The following is a 19,866-nucleotide window of genomic DNA, read 5'->3' on the forward strand; positions in this document are numbered from 1 at the left end:
GACGTCATCTCCCCCGGCCGTGGCCAGCTTCGTAAACAATTGCAGCCACGGGGCTGCGCCACGCTCCTCGTCGTGTAATATTTCTAGTAATAAAGCGGTTTCGCGATCGAGTCGCGGGCCTTTCTCGTCGTTTTCGCTGTTTTTTCTACCTCCTCTCTCTAGAGATCGATGAAAAGCGGAAGAGAAGACGAGCGGGTATCGCGACGAAAAGCATACCACTGTGAAGGGAGAGTTAATGGAAAGTCACGTTAGGTGTGCAAGGGCTCGTAGCGAAATATTTAGGTGGAAGAAAAATTGGGGAAAATACATGGTAGGAAAGAAGGTCACTTCCGACAGCCAAATGATGACAGCGTGCAAGAATTACGGTCTGAAACATAATAAAGATAATGAAAGAATATTATTATAATGAAAATGAATGAAATAAAATATATGTGTGTGTATATATATATATACAAAAAAATATATTGTGTATGTATATATAAACGCATGTACGTATAAATATATATATATCTCTTCTCACTATGGATAAAGATATACAGTGAATAATATAATTCTATCTCTCTTTGCTACCAAGTTGTACTTATTCTTAATTGATTTACTTGTACAAAAGAAATGTGTTAAATAATAATGAAATACAATTATATATATATAATATACAGCTATATAAATAATACATATACATAAATATAAATATATATATATATAAATATTATACATATGATATAGTTAATTAACTATTATTATGATTATTATTACGATCATTGTGAGATACGGTTATTCTTACTTATTTGATTATTGTCATTATATGATTATTCTTATTATTATTATCATGTCTATTATATTGTATATCATTATTCCTATTAATTATTACCATTATATCGTTAACGACGTTATCGATGCTATATTTAATATTCTCACATCGTCTCACTATCGAAACGCAAAAGAATAAAAAAAATATATATATATATTACAAAGTACATAAGAAGTGTGAATGAGTGTTATACGGAGTGAAGAAAACGAAATAAAAAAAGAAATCAGCCGTTGGTAAAGTTAATATACAACAAAACGTGTATATTATCTATTACTGCTGTTCGATATTGTGATGGTCGTTACAGCTGCGTTACGACGAGGGTGACACGATAATGGTGATTCAGGACCATGTAATCGAGAATCCACTTGTCCTCTGCTATACTAAAAGCTCGACTTTATCCGTCGCTTTCTGCTCGCACGATAATCGCGTTCCCCTGTTGTTTATCCTTTTCTTTTCCATTCTGTCTTTTTCCATTATACAAACAAACAGAATTCTTATATTCGTGTATAATAATAAAAAAAAATATATAAATTTGTTCAGTGTGTGTTTTACCGTATCGCAAGTTTTGATTGTTCGTGTCTCTTCGCGCTAGATCCGCCATTTTTCGTCACGTGACGAATCTACATTGTTTCGCGCGATGTTCCTCAGCTTCCGGTGTACGGTTCTTACAAATGTAATCTAGTAATCTACCCACGACGTCGAATATTTCTGTACGCATCATCGAATTTTCTATTCCCGTTGATAAACTCAATCTCTACCGATTTTTCAGTTTCATCATTGGGAAATATCGTACTGAAGTCACGAAACAATAGTTATACACGAAAAAAAGGAAGGAAAAAAGAGAATACGGATGATGATCCTTTTGGACATGTGTAAAATCAGAGGATAAAGAAGAACGCGTACAATTAAATAAGACATCTATGGCAATACCCTGTAATTAAGACGTGTACAACGTCGAGCACAATTGCTAATCGAGTTTTATCATTAATTACCGTCGTTCCGCATGCGTACAGTGTAGTACTTAATCGTTAGCGTTACCTAATCGCGCTCAAACAAAGGAAAATGGTAAAAGAGAAAAGAATGAAAATTGAAGAAAGGGAAAATATGCTAGAATTTATTACCGGGGATCTTGTTTAACGAAGCGCTTTTTTTTCTTATATCGAGTGATAATAAAGCGGTAATCAAAAACAAACAATGCGAAACGATGAGAGAAAAGAAGAGATGGACAGAATTGATAATGATTCCTGAACGCGAACCGTGTCCCAACGTACGTTTCTATGCAGTCGCCTCTTTAAAACAAACATATTGTACATATTTGTGCGGGCGTTTTGATCCTAACATGTATCGTGTCGTAGAAATCTTTTTAGATAGGTTAATGAAAAAAAAATCCATAAAGGAATGAAGAAAGAAAGAAATCAATGATCGATCGTCGATAAATCGTTAAAAAGCTTATCGACTCGGCTTGGATCACCGTGGATCGGTAACGAAATTCCATAAGCGCGTGGATCGTTACCAATCCGGACGAGGGATCGATCCTGTCACGATATAATCAGGTTTAGTCGTTTGTTTCGATCTTATTGAACGGGTGTGTCAAAGTGCAATTTGTAACTGTGTCTACGATAGCAGGGCAAACGCAATTATAATTGCAATTATAATTGTATGATTTGTCGAACGAACGCGTACAATGCCGGTCATTTTTGCGTTATATGCCGAAGAATGAAACGTCTCGGTAAAAATACAGGATCGTCCTTTTTGACGGTCGTATCCTCCAATCAAATGGAAGATATCTGAGTATTAATCGGATTCTTCGAGAAAGGATACGACCATCGTTTGTTGCACCCGAACCGTCCTCGTTTTCGTAATCACAGATCTACGTCGCTCTTTGCCTACGCGATTGATGCATTTTATCGATAAAGTAAATAACGCTAATTCAACGAACTTATCGACTCGAACTTGGTTACGTGTTTTTGTAAGCAGTTTAAGAAAAAGATGAAAAAGAGATGTTAAACGACATCTAGGAGAAAATAACAGAGGAAATGCATACGTCGGCGTGGCAAAGATCGCTAGAGAATGACAGATGAAAAACGAGAACTGTATTATAATGTAGAAGCGTGTATATCGTTAAGCTTACGATTGGGGTTGTCCCAAAGCCTTTCTCTTAGACTTACAATGTGCGCATCCACTGAGACATCCTCTCGACTCCCGGATCGATTCTCTCTTTTATTTTTCTCTCTCACATTCTGAGTCTCATCGTTGTACGAAAGAGTACGGGTATAATAAAGTAACGTGCATTAAATATGTAACTTTACGCGATACGACATCCACGACTATATCACATGCTGGATCGTGTGCGCCACGTTCAGGAGAATCCGAAAAAGACCGTTGACGATAGACAGTGTACCTTCTGTTGTACCATTCATTCAGAAAATATCTACATCTTCCTAGAATGTAGAACAAACGATAGACGGAAGAGACGTATGAAACATAGACACGTTACATATTTTGTAATGGTTAAGCGGTAAAGAAAAAACACAAAAAGAAAAATCGCAAACGTATGCACTAGTAAAACTAACGTGTAATATAATCGTGTATGTTTTTTAATGACATATATAACTTTACGAATCGAACTTGATCGAATGGGAAATCGAGCAGCGAGGGTGGATCAGCGATCTCTTAGATTGTTACGAACTCGTTCGAGATACTTTTTGCCCCTCCGTGATACGAACAAGGAGAACAGCTAAAACGAGTATTTTACCATTTTATCTACATTTTTCAAAGACACGCACTCTTTTTCTCTATCTCTCTTTATATCTCTTTCTATTTCTGTCTAATGTTATTCCGCGATTTGTAGCGCCACCCGAAGTCATATGCGTCGATGTTTAGTATCTAGATTTTTCGATAAGAAAGGAAGTCGAAGGAAGGGCAGAACGAAGAAAGGAGAAAACATAAGAAATATCGAAAGAAATATCTGCGATTGCATTATTGATTATCAAGGAACCACATGTAAACGCTTTAATGAAAAATACACCTGAATTTTTAAGAATATTAAAAAGAAAAAGAAGAAAGATACCAAATACAATCTGCACCGGAAATTTTGCAGAGTTCCTTTTTTTCTTTAACGAATCTTCGAACAAATTAGATACCTTCGAAATGATGATGATAATAATAATAATAACAATAATAATAATAATAATAATAATAATAATAACGAAACATCTTTCCAACACCTTGTTTCTTAAAGAACGCGACAAAGAAAACTTTTTTAACCATCTTCGTTAATTCTTCGAATTCTATCTGCCAAGGGAGGAAACCACGCAAGTAAAGAGAGAGCAACCGTTGTTCAGATACTCATCGAACCTCTTTCGATAATCGACAAGCAATACAATAGCCTCATTGGCGCGTACAACTCGATAAGATGGCGCACGTTCGGGGAACAGAATTTTTGCGATGACTTATAGACGGTTATATACATGTATATACGCATATAATATGTATACATACTGAGTTAAGTTACATGCATTCTCATCTCTTTTATATACATATATAGATACACGCACGCACGCGCGCGCGCACACATACACGCACACGCACACACACACACATGTAACAGAGAAGAAAAAAGAGCGGAGGTAGCGATACACACGATGATACGGAACACAAGACCACAAACTAAATACTAAATATACATATAATATACGATATAATATATATAACCAGATGTTCAACCAAAGGAAACTTTTCCCGTACGAAGTGGATCCGAAAAATTTTGAAAGTATCTTGTCTCAAGAGGGAAAGGTTTCCCCATCGTTGAACTAATCCGATCGATTTAATATAATTTTGCTAAAAGGAAAGAGGAAGAAAAAGAAGAAGAGGACGAACCAAGAAAATTGAGAATCTAGCCACGTTCTTCGTGGTATTTGGCACGATGCCTGAAAGTTTTATGAAAAACAAATTTTTGCTACATAGTACCGAATACCGTTCGGTTGCTTCACCGCAGCGTTCGTTGCGACTCAATGACGAATTCGATCGATCGCGAGTCAAATCGGTTTTTCCCCTACATCCAGAGATTAGAAGTTCTCGACGATACCGAACAACGATTCTCTATCACAGAAATCTACGACGAGTTTGCGTGGTAAATTTTACGCGAAACAACCGCGTTTTCTCATTTTTCAAATTGCTTTCACGTAAGACAGATTCATGTACATACTTATGATAAGTTAGATCGAGGAAAAGCTTCCATGTTTCAAACAAAACGTCGTACAATGGTGCGAAATTTGTTTAATGTAAACACAATTGGTCGAATTCACCGACAAACCACTTTTATGTACCTGTTACGACTGATTATTGCGTATTATTGCCGCGACAGTAAATATATACATATACATATATAGAATTTTGTGTGTGCGCGTGTGTGTATATATCTATATACCATAACGGTTCACCGTTATTTTGTAATTATCGTTAAATGTCATTGACTGCTTGCTAACCGCCGATTTGTGATCCACCATTAATCTTATATCGGTAATCGTATGTACATATCGAGTTAACAAGGAGAACAAAAAAATATAAAAAATATAAAAAAATATAGACGAAATATTTTAAATCGTTGTATTGGAATCAGTTATATTGATCAAGGAATATAAGACTGGAACATAAAATTATAGAAGAAGAGGATGGAGAACATCCAATTGTATTTAAATTTGATTGATTACATTTCCACGCATCCTCTGCACTGCTAATTATGAAGATTATTGATCAGTTTAATCAGGATGTTCAATTTCTTATTAAAAAGATGATTAGATGATTACCCATGAATTCGTTAGAATTTATACAATTAATTAAAATGGAAATATTTTAATACAAAATACACTGTAATATTTTTTACTTTTACTATTTGTTATCGAAATAATGTTTAACTAAATATTTGGCACATATTAACTGTCGTACTTCAAATAGTATCTCAATAAAAATTAGGCATAATTTACTTCAACACTTATCCCACAATGATCTCCTTAGTGACGGTATGTTACGTCTCTATATTCCTAGATTCATAAAAATGATGGCCAAGCGACAGAGAGAAAACAGGCATTACGAATCGTCATTGGATGTATTGTGAACTTTTTCGTTTCTTCCGTATGCGAATAAAACTGCCTTTCCCGTAATGGGAAACAGTTAACTGAATAGATATACTGAAAGAGTAAAAATTTCTAATGAAACAAGGGTAAAATCGATCGAATCAAAGGGTAAGAATCGTGAGTAAAGTATCGCGATGAAAGAGAGAGGTTGGTTGGAGTAGGAAAACGCGTCTCGTCACGATTTGAATTAGTTTTTCCAGGGAAATCGTAGCCTTAGTCTTCGTTTCTTTCGACAGTTTTATGCAATGATTACGGCGGATACACTTGTATATATCTACAATGTTCGAAAACGAAGAAAAGAGAACGTAATGACGAAACATGATGTCATTTGAAGTCTGTTACGTATGGTCCCCGTGGTTATAACGGATGTTTACTACGAAAATCAACGAAATCATCGTATTCGCGCTGATCGCTCGATCGTTGTTGAGTACATTGTTGAATCGATTAGATAAGATACTACGAAATATGATAGGTTTGTTAAAGGTGTATCCGCCTAGTTTGCACAAAACACTGCATGAATCATAATCGAACTTATATTCGCGGCATTCAAAGAATGACATTCAACGATAAAACTGTACATACGCACGTTTACTATTGTCTATTTACTATTACAAGAAATCTTATTCCTAAGACCTTCGACTACATATGTGATTTTATCGAAATGAGAATAATTCTGGTAATGGGGACGATGACAGTAACAACAACAACAACAACAACAAGAAAAATGCAACAAAAAAGCAAACTGCATTGCATACATTGTTTAGCGCCATTGTGAACTTCTATCCTTTCTTACGAGATAAGCATAACTATATTTGTTTATATATACATATACACGACAAACATACGTATAGAAAACATTACGACTATTATTATTATTACTATTATTCTTATTATTACCATTACGATGATTATCATTATTATTAAATATGGCCACTATGTCTATTATTATGATTATTATCGGTAAACGAAAAATGAAAACGATGAAGGTACGATGGATAATTGCTAAAAATTAAATGAAAGATCTTACTTATACATAATTATAAATACGTCATGATGACATATTCATAACAATTAATTATTATGATAAAGTAATAACATTATCATTATTACTATTATAAATAATACCCTATTCCCATTTGTTGTGAATGTTTACGTTGTTTTATGATATTCAGAATATTCTAAAAATAAAGTCTATAATTTCCATGAATACATTAGCGTTTCTTTCCGCCATCCTATCTCCCAGGAATTTTATATTAAATTCCAGATTATAGCAATCAAAATTGTTACGATACTAACGCGTTTTTTCAGTACAATCATATCAATACGTTTTATGTAACCTTAACTATACTTTAATTATCTTATTTATCTCACGTACGAGCGTAACCATAGATTTTACACATTAAATAGAAAATAACATTCGTATTAACTTAACTGCGCACAGGTATTGTCACTTCTAAAAATATTGCATTGTTTTATATTATTCCTAATAATTACAATAGTTGCAATACTATAATTATCTTAAAAGATAAAAAATCACGTAGTAATCCTTCTTCGGTATTTATATCATTCGAGATTACTAGACTGCGGATTTTTATGCAAATTTATATTTTTTTAAATATATTTAGAATGGTATAACCTTGATAAAATGATTATGCGTAAATTGAATCGTGACTGCGTGAAATCCTAACAAACGATGAAAAGAGTCGTTTAGACATAGACAGAGCGTCTGGAAATTTCCGGAGATAATTCCTAGCGGAGTCAGCTCTTGCGCGTACTCGTTAATGAACAACTTCAGGCAGAGAAATTAACATAAGTGCGCGTGCACGGAATAAGCGCGGCCACTTTCACGTTATTTTTTGTGCATTTCTGTTCGCGTAGCTCCTATTAGGCCACGTCAAAATTAATTTCTTCGTTATCTAAAGTGCAACGTGTAATTTTCCGATGATCGAATTCACCGTGGGGAAAAATGTGAAGAATGTATTGTAGCTGGCAACGTCGGTGTATCGAGGCCGTTTGACAAAACAGATAGTACTCAGCTCAAGTACTATTTTTATTCCAGTTGTTAACCTCGGTCGACACACTCGCGAAAATGTCATTCGAAGGGAAATACAACGCAAAAAGTCCCGGTGAGTTCTCGGCAAGGCAACAACTCCTTTTTATTTCGTTTGTTCATCATTACGATCACGATTCATATCAATAAATAATACACACTGCATACGTATTTCTACGATTCTACAAAACGCTTGTTATCTAGAAAAATTGGCTCCGCGTTATACTTGTCGCCAAACTTCCTTCTATAATATGTATCCCGTGAAAAGATATTTCATTTTCTTGAAATAATTATAACTGATTAAATGCATTTAATTATTTTTTATATGCAATATCATATTGGTCTTTTACATCATCTAACAAATGAAATTTCAGCTGTGAAAAGATTAATGAGAGAGGCCCAAGAGCTTCACGAAGCTACAGAAGAATATTGTGCATCTCCTTTAGAAGATAATCTTTTTGAGTGGCATTTTACTGTGCAAGGACCACCATCCACAGACTTTGAGGGTGGTGTTTATCATGGTAGAATTTTATTGCCACCGGAATATCCTATGAAACCTCCAAATATCATATTATTAACAGTAAGCAATTTTAATACTAAATATCCTTGATTTTTAACTTATGCATTGGAAACAAAAGTATGTTTAATATGTCATTTTAGCCCAATGGCCGTTTTGAAACCAATAAAAAGATTTGCTTAAGCATTTCTGGGCATCATCCGGAAACATGGCAGCCTTCATGGAGCATCAGAACAGCTTTATTGGCTTTAATTGCTTTTATGCCAACACCAGGAAATGGGACAATCGGATCTTTAGACTATAGTAAAGAGGAAAGGCAAAAACTTGCAAAAAAGTACTTGCAAAAAGTTGACATAATTTTGCAATTTTAATACTGTTAATAAACATTATTACTAATCAATAAGATTAAAAACATTAATAATGATTATAAAAATGTTCTGCCATAGATCACTAAACTGGCAATGCGATACTTGTGGGAAAGTTGTTGATTTATTGTCAAAGGACACAGTTAAAAAACCTATTACAGTAGAAGAACAAACTATGTTAAACACAATAGCATTAAAGGTACGCTTTTATTTATTATCATATTAACTCTGATAACGTGTCATGTATTTTAAAAAATTGTACTTTTAGGCTGATGACTCACCAACATCAGACACATCCTTTTTAGTCAATTCAGATAGCGTTTCAGAAAATCAATTGAGACAACGTAACATCGAGCCAATTACTAATGAGAATCAAGATCGACAGCAATCGGATGTCATAGTAAATCAACAGGCGGAAACAATGTCATCTTCGAACGATTTATTCTGGAGCATCCTGATCGCTTCCTTGGTGTCAGCGATAATTCTACTTGTTTTGCGACGACTATTTCTTGTTTAAATTATTCTAAATGTAACAAAACGTTGTAATTGTAAGTATGTTAACAAAACAAAGTAAATTTTATACACATTTTATGAAACATTTTTAAAATTAGAAAAGGATGTCAAATTTATACACGCTAGAAATAATCAGAATTTCATGGAAATAATATATGACAGAGATTGCACTGATATATTCACTTTAGTACACATCTGTCTCTTTGTCTTACTCTTACAAAAAAGTTGTTCACTACGAAATCTAATTGTTTTGATGAGCATAAAAATGATAAGAATTATAAATCGCGTTAGTATTACTAGTATTTAATCGTCTTTTAGATGTCTTTATGTCTTTTTGATATACAATATATACTTACAAACATTGATTTAAAAATAACTCTATTCTCACTAATAAAAGAGTTACAAATTGCATTTAACGCGCATATTTAGTTAATACTTTGCATATGATTCTTTAGTTACATATATATTAGATCAGTTTAAACAAATGTATGTATTACTTTCATCAAAGTCTTATCATATCTGTACAAAAATGACCAAACATTTTTTTAGTCAAATCTACTTTACAATAAAATTAACATCTTTCATGGAGGTAAATTTTAATTTCACATTGCTATAGTCTAAAACTATAATAATGTATTTTGTTCCTTCTTTAATGTTATATAAATGTAGATAACTCATGTGTTAGAAATGTATATAACTAATATAAATTTAATATAAGTTAAACAAGTTATTATGTTGTATTCCACGAAACTGTGCACATAAAAATCAAAAAAAATACACCAGTTATAAAAAAAAATATTTAATTGCAGTACAAATATAATACCAATACTTTCTATCTTTCTCAATCCAAAAATGTATTCCATACTACAGAAATTATATATGTATATTACTCACATAATATTTAGCTAATGCATAATTAAATATTAGTACTAGATATATGAATAATATACCCATATGTATTTAAACACTAAGATTTGGAGCACCGCATATTATGACCTGTTCTAAGCTTCAATATAATAATAAACATCTACAATTTTTTGCATTATAAATATACAAAAATAAAGTAACATGGGGCCATACTAAACATGGTTTCATTATATTCATGAGTAATAGCTAATTAAAGGGAAATTAAAAATACGAGGGTACTCGGGTAGAAAGTACACCTTGTTTGTCATTTCTTCTTGCATGTACATAAAAATATAATAAAGTAATTATTTACTAAAGCATATAAACATATTCATTTATCATAACATAATAGTTTTCCTTTTAATTTATGTTCACATTCAACTTTATACTCGTTGGCCGATTTTTATATGCTGAATAAACATAATATGATAACCCTTAAAAAGAATTCGTATATCGAACAGAAACACGAATGAAAATGTATCTCATCAGGTCATATGCAGTATTAGATTTAAAAACGATTCGTCATTGATGATAAATAAAATTTATGCAATTTATTGCATTTTATGCTATGATTCTATACGAAATTCCATTTAAACAAATAAAGATATTGATACAAGATACCGTGTTTTATAACGGTTTTATTACATATTTTATTTAATTATATCAATATTAATAATTGTATTTAATACGTAAGCAAACGATGTACAGTGTTGATTTTTACATATCGCAAACCCACAATGAAATGTGAACGGCTGTGCACGAAATATAAATATTATTTCGATCTCTAATGCTAGGCGCAGATAAATATATTCTTAAAGCCAACAGTGATAAATTTTGTTTACAACTTCAAAACTGATACAATTATAAATTAGTCCTCTATACGTGGAACATATATATAACGCTATTCAATATTTGGAGTCGAAAAATATCAATTAATTCTAGGATTAAATACAAAAATCGATCGGTTGAAGTCAAATTCGCTATATAATTATAACTTACATAAAATAATCGTTTCATTACAAAGTATTAGCCATGAAAAGATTTAATACTGAAAATATTTTTGGTCCCTATTATGTCGGAGCACTTAAAATTGTTGGAAATTATACTTTTGTATACACATTCGCTAAATAAACGTTTGACAAATAATAAAAAATAATAAACTTCTTGACACATATTTTGTACAGCACTAATTTGCGAAAACAAGTTGCGTTTGAATTTAATATTCTTTGCCAATATTCTTTACATTAGAATCATCAAAGTATCAACTTTACTTAACTCTTATATAAATAATGTATTCATCATTTTTTTATTGATATAGAAACAGATCGCAAGCATTTTATAATTTTTCTCTTTTATCGTTTAAAGCACCTTTTCACTTTCCTCCATACTAATCATTACGCATCAGTTTGTATATTAGCATAGTGGACACATTTTGTGTTTAAGATTAACACAGGTATTAATGTTAAGCCACATATATTATGCTCAACTAATATTTCTGTGCGTTTATCATGCAATTTAATATAAACCTTTACAAACTTTACTTCTTTTTATTTATATATACATATATAATATGTATCACCAAAACCTAATTTCAATTTTTGGAATTTAAAATAAATTATGACGAGAGATAAAACCTCTGGAGTGCATAAACAGCCATGGCACTGAATCATTAACATACTGCATCTTTATCATTTAACATTTTCATTATTGTTAACATTATTATTATCTATACGATTGCTGCATACATTTTGATTCGCTCATGATGCAAATTATCAGCAAACTTACGATCTTACAAATTACACAATTGTAAACGCAACAAAGTCATAGACGTGATGCAATCAAAGTTTACGAGCATATTAGCGAATTTTTATACGTTTTCTGTTTATTGTAAGGCAGCCTACCTCGGTTTGAAAACCATTTATCCATCAATAATCGACACTCTATCTATACTTGTAACCTAATCATTTTATAATAATTTAACTTCAGTAGAAACATGTTTTTGTACACCCAATATGTGTATCAACACTAATATTACATCGGTACCGCCTCATCCTCTCCCGCCCTCCCTTTCCCTCATTTCGGATTTTAAGGAGATTCACAGAATTTCATTGTGACTAGACTTATTTAGACTATTTAATAGCCCTTCTTGTATAAAATATGGCTAATTATACCAACAACAAGCTACAAAAGAAATATCCTCCGGAAAAAACTGATCATAATTTCACTCGCAAAAAATATATTCCATTGATAGCACCTGATATATTTTATTTTTAATTTCCATCTTAAAATTTTTTCTCCTATCTAGGTTAAATAATGCATAGTAAACTTTGCAAACATAAGAAAATTTATATTGTTACTATGATATGTACTGTTTAACCATTTGAAGCACAATTGGCCATTTATATAGGTCCTTTTCTGCTATGGTATTTGGATAGAAAATTCATCTTTTATACAAAATTAAAAAATGAAACAATTTTTCTTTTCGTGTTACTTTTTTATGCTTCAAAAGGTTAAAGTAGTATAATATGACACTGTAATACGGTATGTGTACGGAAAAAAACGAGATCAATATCGTTCACAGCAAACTAATCTAATGAAAGAAAAAATCTTTGGTTTAGAAATAAATAAGTAATATGAGTATTAACTAAAGTATTAAAATAATATTAAAAAACGAGGTTCTTTTAAAAGATGTGATGCAAAAATTATCAATAAGAAGAAAGTTATTGTCTCGCGGAAGTCGAGCAAAATCAGAATAAAAGTATTCTCAATGCAATATATAATATCCTCATCTTTATTTTTTAAACTCAAGGTGTCAAATGAAAGAGTTTTTTACGAGTGTAAAAAATATATATACGCATAATATAAAAAATTTTCGTTTTTAGTTGGCAATTTTTTTTAGTAATAATCTGTTGAAAAGTATTAGCAGATAATATACCTTTCTTTAAAATCTATGTGAATTATATTAACTTATACATGTATGTATATATACCTTGAAACAATATAAATATATCTTCATATTGTTTCAACAATACAAATATTGAAACAATAAAATCTTTTTTTTTGCTTCCTAAAAGTACTTTATATATGTTAATTCCATTGTGTACTCTTTTTTTGTAATACAAAAATACAAACAATCCTGTTTAATTGTAAATGCATTATTTATCAACTAGCATTAGTCCATTCTCCTGTTTCCTTTAACGCTCTATCTGTTAATCTTTCTATTTCAGTCAAAAGCTGTTCAGTCTCTAAATCAACACATACCATATCGGCTTCTACCGGATCCCATTCTAAACTATTTGGTGTCGATACCCTAGACCAAGGAGATGCTGTCAAACTAGAGGGTTGACTATTATTTACTGATGTTTGAGTTATAGAACCATCTGTACTCTCAACTTTTTCATCATCTATAACTGGCAGAGGCATTCCTAAACATACAATAATTTTTTTCCTTCTATATCTTGTAAATGTATAATGTGTATAACTTTAGATGTTCATAATTAAAAACATTCCTTTACCTTCATGTTCCCATTCCAAATCTAATGATGAGCCAGGAGTGGAGGAAACGCATGTTTGTTGTTTCATTAATGTTCTTGCATCAAGAATTTGAAGTGGAGTATCTAGACCAGAACTAATAAAATATTTTATTGCAGTTAGTTTCTGTTTTGTAGTGTACTGTTTTAGTGATTTAGATAGGCATTGTACCTTGTAGAAGCATCATTCCTAGAGTTTAATCTGGCATATTTATTAGTACCCTTTGACCATGCTCCATCTTCCAATAATTCCAATGTTACAGGAACCCCATGTTTTTTCTATAAATATATTATTATAACATTGGAAACATTTTCTTGATAATAAGAAAGTAATAGTTAAATGGAGTCATTGAATAGTGTAATTAGAATCAATAATCATATTAATAAATAGACTTACTATGCTCAATAAAATATAAAAAAAATTCTAATAGACAAATCCATTTACCTTGAACCGGTTTAAGGAGAGAAACGATAACAGGCTATCCAGGAAGCATAACAATGAAGCATGTAATTAATACAACAAAAATGAAACATTGCCCTGAGCTCAATACAATTTCTTACGTTTTTGATCCTCTAGGTTGGTCTGCATCTCCTTTGTCATCTATAAACTACAACAAAGTGATTCTAAATATTGGCAATATAATGAAGGACTTCATTATTTTATCATTAGCAGGATCATTAAAATCTTCGATCAACTGCAAAATTATATGTACCTCAACTTGTTCGTCTCCTTGGTAGGACATACTGGTGTGTCTTTGATAAAACCTTAAATTCAAATATATACTACATTAAAAAAAAAGAAATATACATAATATAATAATGAAAACAGGTATATTTAACAAAATTAATAGACTGTTGATATTTATATATCTATGAGAAATTGATAGTTGCAAAAATATATAGAATGCATATAATATACAAAACTACATTAAATATCCAAAATAAAGTGCTTATTTAATAAGTAAAACAAATCTCTATTTAAGTTTAATTTCTTTAGCTATATTCATAGATATATGAAGTTGAATAAACATCCATAGTCTGGAAATGAACAAAAGATGAAGATATCTGAAAAGATGCATTTTTATTTTGAGATAAAAGGTACACTTCTAACCTGTACGATAAGGAGTCTGTAACTTTGGAAATGCAGCGGCCGAAACAGGCCCCCATGACCTGTTAACACACGGCGTATCGCCGTCATCTAACTGATGTAGGCGTTCAAATACCGATATTTAATTTTCACGTGATACGTGAAGGATAATGGGAATAAGAAATGATGTTTCATACGAAGATAAGGATAATATCAAACGCGATTCATCTCCTTCAAATACAATGCATCGTAGCAGACCGTAGCTTCGAGCATCTGTCAGTCGCATAGCATACTTAAATGCACTCTTGTCCGCTGGAGTTTTATTTAACACGCTTGCGTCCAAAAAACAAGTTCGCCAACATTCCAAAAACGAGAAAGGATCTCGTACAGAAACTAACTCAATTATTTCCTAACTATGTAAGAACCAAAAAATCAGCTATCATTTTAAAACGTACTCGCTGTACGTTTATCTACGTGTAGATAGTAAAAGAATATTTAAGATTTCGTTGAGTTCGCTTTATTAAGTATTCGTGTTTAAAGTATATGTTCGTTTAATAAATTCGTCAGCGCAAAAAGATAGTGGTATGATTAGTATAGAGTAGAAAGGGTTGTGTCATTACTTTATATATAGTTTTATAGTTCATGAGAAGTGAAGGAGCGTTTAGTATTTGGCAAACGGTGTCCGTGAATAGGAATTGACTAATGTTTCTAATTTTTTTTTATCATGTGAAACAACCATCTGGTCATTTTCAATTGGTATCGTTCGATGGAATTTTTTAGAAACTATGTCTATGTATACGATCGGATAGATTAATTCGGAAATAAGATCTTTTTTATTAAAAAAATATATATACTTGCTGTGGCAGTTATCAATAACTGGATATTTTTAACTTTCAATCCAGGTCGAAGAAGATTCGTCACTGAAATGCTTTTAAAAGCATGAAGGAGATAGAATAATAACCACTAGCTAAGCACGATAACGATTCTTCCTGTTAAAGAACGATTTATACACGTTCACTATGAATTCTGTAATCATATTTACTTCGTTACTTGTTATGTTACTTAGTGTGAAGCATGGATTATTGATATCGCAACATCCAAAGTTGTTAGTAATATCATATGATGCATTCAGGTATTTTAGATGTTATTACTTTTTAATTTTTACTTGTATGTAAACGATTGGTTTAGTTGAATAATTTTTTTGTTTCATAGGTATGACTATTTTGACAGAACACCATTTATGAATAAACTGAAACATGAAGGCACATATGCGGATTACATGATGAATATTTTTGTCACAAAAACATTTCCTAATCATCATACAATGGCCACAGGATTGTATGCAGAAACACATGGAGTTGTGGATAATGAATTTTATGATCCTGCTTCAGGAAATACAACAAAATATTCATATAATTTGTATCATTATAATAATAGAATTCTTCCTATTTGGGTATGTAAAGTATGACACATAAATACATATATTATTTTGGTCATCATACTAGTCATATTTATTGTATTTTATACATATTTTATAGAACTGCTTTGTATGTTTGTTTAGACTGTTAACCAAAAGGCTGGTGCACAAAGAAGAAGTGGCACAATGATGTGGCCTGGTGGCATTTATGAATATCAAGGAATCTCCCCTACATTTGCTCAGGTATATATCTTTGACTATACTCTATTGAAAATATATAATTATTAGAATATGAATAATTACTTTTTAATTCTATCAGAATTTTAATGAGACTGTACCTTGGGAAGAAAGAATTGATACCTTAATATCATGGTTTGTACATCCTATACATCCAATAAATTTTGGAATATTATACATTGAAGAGCCAGATTATCATGGTCATGTGATTGGAATAAAAGGACCTCAATTTGATGATATTCTTAGGAAGTTAGATAATATAACTAGGTATCTTCACAATAAGATAGAATACCATGGTTTACATGATCTTAATGTTGTTCATTTGAGTGATCATGGAATGGCAACTGTTAAGTTAGACAGGATAATAGATCTAACAAAGTATATTAACAGCTCTGATTACAAATTTGTGGGTACCTCACCAGGATTGCACATTTTCCCTAATCCTGGTATATTGATTTATCATATGAACTATTAAGTTTGTTTAAATTATTAATAAGAGATTAAGAAAATAAACAAGTAAATTTTTTAGGCAAAGAAGAAATAATTTATCAAACATTGAAGCAAGCAGCGTTGAAATCGAAGACGTTTAGAGTTTTTAAAAGGGATGAAATTCCTAAGAAATATCACTATGGAAATAATACGCGTATTGGTCCTATCTTTGTCATTGCTGAAATTGGATATGCATTTCAAAATCTCCTTGATAATATAGAATATTATAAGAAAAAGTTCAATATTACAGGTAGAATATGATTCATAACACAGAATTACTAATTCAAGTATGTATTAAAAATTAAAGGTATATATTAAATTTTATGGGGTATTTATGTTTAGTAACCAGTGATTCAGAATTTGGTCTTCATGGCTACGATAATGAGGCTATAGAAATGCATCCTTTCTTCTTTGCAAATGGTCCTGCATTTATGCCCAAGTGCAAGCTCGAACCTTTTAATAATCTGGATTTATTTCCGCTATTTTGTAAAATACTCGATCTACAATGTCCCATAGGGAATGGTACTATATCACATCTAACCAAGTGTCTCAAGAAACATCAACAGGATATCACAGTAATCGCGTATCGACTGATATGTAAGTAAACGTTATGCGTCATTATTATGTACAATTATTTACCATCTTCTATTAATTCAGTTGTAGCCACTATAATATCAATGACACTGGTAGTAATTATAGGAGCAATAATAATATTCTATATGAGGAAACGGCGATTAGGAGCAAAAAGTTACAGGTAAGTCAAAGTATATGTTATTCGTGATTTGAAGAGAAAGTTAAGTTACTAACTTGGAATTTTTTGATAAATAATAACTATAAGAAATGTATTGGATTTCGGGTTTGCCAGAAATTGAAGTTTAAGAAGCATTTTAATAATACAATATTGATATTTTGATTTTTCAGGAGATATTATCCGGTGGATGGGTAATATATAAAAAATATCAAGCAATATATGAATTTTCATATTGCATAGAGATAACAAAATGAATTCAAAAAAATGACGACACAGTAATAAGAAATAGCATCGTGATGAAGAATACATAAACATAATTTCATTTTTTATAAATGAAGTTGTATTGTTTCAAACTTTGAAATATAGCAAAATGTTTAATTAGAATTTTAATCTTTTTAAACAATTATTATTTTAGAATTAATTTTAACACTTAGCCAACCGAATAGGGAGATCTGTCCCCTCTGTGAAGTACATCGCTGCGTGACCAAACGGGGAGATCTCCCTTTTTGACTTCAGTAATGCGTTTTCTTTTTTTTTTTTTTCGTTATTATCAATTATAGCTTACTTTGAATTCTTCCCAATTAATTGGGCCACTTTCTCTGCTTTTATAAGGTACAGTATATCATAAAATACACCAGTTTAGTGGTGTTAAATTGGAAAGTTACACTATCAGTTATGACTAAATAAAGTTATAATCGAACGATATCACACTGTAAAAAAATATTAAAATGTATTATGAATTTTTAATTTCACGTTCAAATCATTTTATTTATCTTTAGTCATTTTTAATGCTTTTAATTTTACCTATATTTTTAAATACTTTTAATATATACTTTTAATTTGATGTTTTGTATAAACAATATGTAAAATCGTTAAACAAAATTATTACCGCAAAATATAATTGACCACTTAAATAATTTTTATATTTCTTTGTTTTTTAAGTAGTGAATATTAGTTCTTTATATTTGGAAAAATGCGTGGTAGACAGTTTATAAGCGGTTTATCCATTGCAGTAAGAAACGTATAGCTCGCTGTGGTGCGCGTGGTTGACTAAGTGTTAATTGTATCATACATATTTTTAAATCCGTGCAAGGACATATGTAATTTTGAACTAGTTAGTATTAGGAAATTATTAAATATGAATAGTACGTGAAAAGTTGCAATGTAATAACTATCAAAGCACAATAAGAATAAATTCTTTAGTAAAAAACGAAAGCTAAATTTCTCATTTATATGTTTACAAAGAAATCCATAATAAAAAGGAGTTGCTTCCTAACACTTCTCTTCCTTGTAATGCCAATGTCAATAATAACCAGGTTCGACTTTTTGTTTTTAGAAGAATACTGGAAGATTTGGAAGCACAGTACCATTGGGACGAAAATCACGATATTGAAAATGATACTTGCAAGTAAATTTCCAAAAAATTTGTTTTCAAGTTTTTGCTTTCTATTTCACATTAAAAGAGAGGGCTGCTTTCTTTTTCTGCAAGACAAAACAAAAATTCTGAATCTCGTATTAATAAATCATGTTAATAATTTATTTCTCTTTTCAGATTAAACAATTTTCCAGATTTATTCGTAATTTCATGCTACGCGAAGAATAGACTTTCATATGCATATAAAGGAAATATTAAGTATAGGAAAACTCTTTTTCATTGTAGGTGACATATACTTCATTTATTGCGCGGTTGTATGTATTTTTGAACACATATAAATGAGAAACTATTCCTGTGATAAAAAAGGAAGCAGAATTGATATCTTTGAATGACTTTAAATAACGTATATAAACTTATGAACAATCAGTCACCATTAATACGTATTTTAGGTGTACACACAGATTTATTAAATGTTCCATAAAATGTACTTCCTGTACGAATTTTTTATTCTTCCGATTTTTACGATACTATGTCTTATATGATAACTGTACGTATTAAACGTAATATGAATAATTCGTAAATTGTCTCGAACGACATTAATTGTCTTTCTACTTATAACAATATCGAAATTACATGTAAAACTGGAAGAATACTATGCATGAGTGAATTATTTATTGTTTTAA

The 19,866-nt window shown here is 31.1% G+C and overlaps 3 protein-coding genes across 11 annotated transcripts; 2 read left to right on the top strand and 1 right to left on the bottom strand.

Moving 5' to 3' along the window:
- Nucleotides 1-7,714: 7,714 nt before the first annotated feature.
- Nucleotides 7,715-9,750, top strand: LOC100747778 (ubiquitin-conjugating enzyme E2 J1). The gene is made up of 5 exons (XM_003492234.4): nt 7,715-8,072; nt 8,371-8,576; nt 8,657-8,847; nt 8,960-9,077; nt 9,147-9,750. Exons 1-5 carry the CDS (start codon nt 8,036-8,038, stop codon nt 9,393-9,395), a joined length of 801 nt encoding a protein of 266 aa, XP_003492282.1. The 5' UTR covers nt 7,715-8,035; the 3' UTR covers nt 9,396-9,750.
- A 786-nt stretch (nt 9,751-10,536) lies between these two features.
- On the bottom strand, nt 10,537-15,192 carry LOC100744220. The gene is made up of 7 exons (XM_033322763.1): nt 14,939-15,192; nt 14,541-14,592; nt 14,389-14,435; nt 14,273-14,306; nt 14,000-14,106; nt 13,813-13,925; nt 10,537-13,722 (listed from the first exon to the last, which is right to left on the bottom strand). Exons 1-7 carry the CDS (start codon nt 14,992-14,994, stop codon nt 13,460-13,462), a joined length of 672 nt encoding a protein of 223 aa, XP_033178654.1. The 5' UTR covers nt 14,995-15,192; the 3' UTR covers nt 10,537-13,459.
- Nucleotides 15,174-19,842, top strand: LOC100744337 (bis(5'-adenosyl)-triphosphatase enpp4). Of its 9 annotated transcripts, none has more exons than XM_033322755.1 (10): nt 15,174-15,331; nt 15,817-16,046; nt 16,127-16,367; nt 16,476-16,574; nt 16,651-17,014; nt 17,098-17,307; nt 17,385-17,654; nt 17,715-17,811; nt 19,145-19,216; nt 19,361-19,842. In XM_033322755.1, the coding sequence occupies exons 2-10, from the start codon at nt 15,934-15,936 to the stop codon at nt 19,470-19,472; spliced, it is 1,578 nt and encodes a 525-aa protein (XP_033178646.1). In that variant the 5' UTR covers nt 15,174-15,331; nt 15,817-15,933; the 3' UTR covers nt 19,473-19,842. The 9 variants fall into 9 exon arrangements, with proteins under 9 accessions (XP_033178646.1, XP_033178648.1, XP_033178649.1 ...); XM_033322757.1 differs by having other exon boundaries at nt 15,271-15,374; XM_033322758.1 differs by lacking the exon at nt 15,174-15,331 and adding an exon at nt 15,353-15,496.
- Nucleotides 19,843-19,866: the final 24 nt, after the last annotated feature.

The sequence above is a fragment of the Bombus impatiens genome, unplaced genomic scaffold (assembly GCF_000188095.3).
Source record: "Bombus impatiens unplaced genomic scaffold, BIMP_2.2 scf_0665, whole genome shotgun sequence".
NCBI classification, from domain to species: Eukaryota; Metazoa; Arthropoda; class Insecta; order Hymenoptera; family Apidae; genus Bombus; species Bombus impatiens.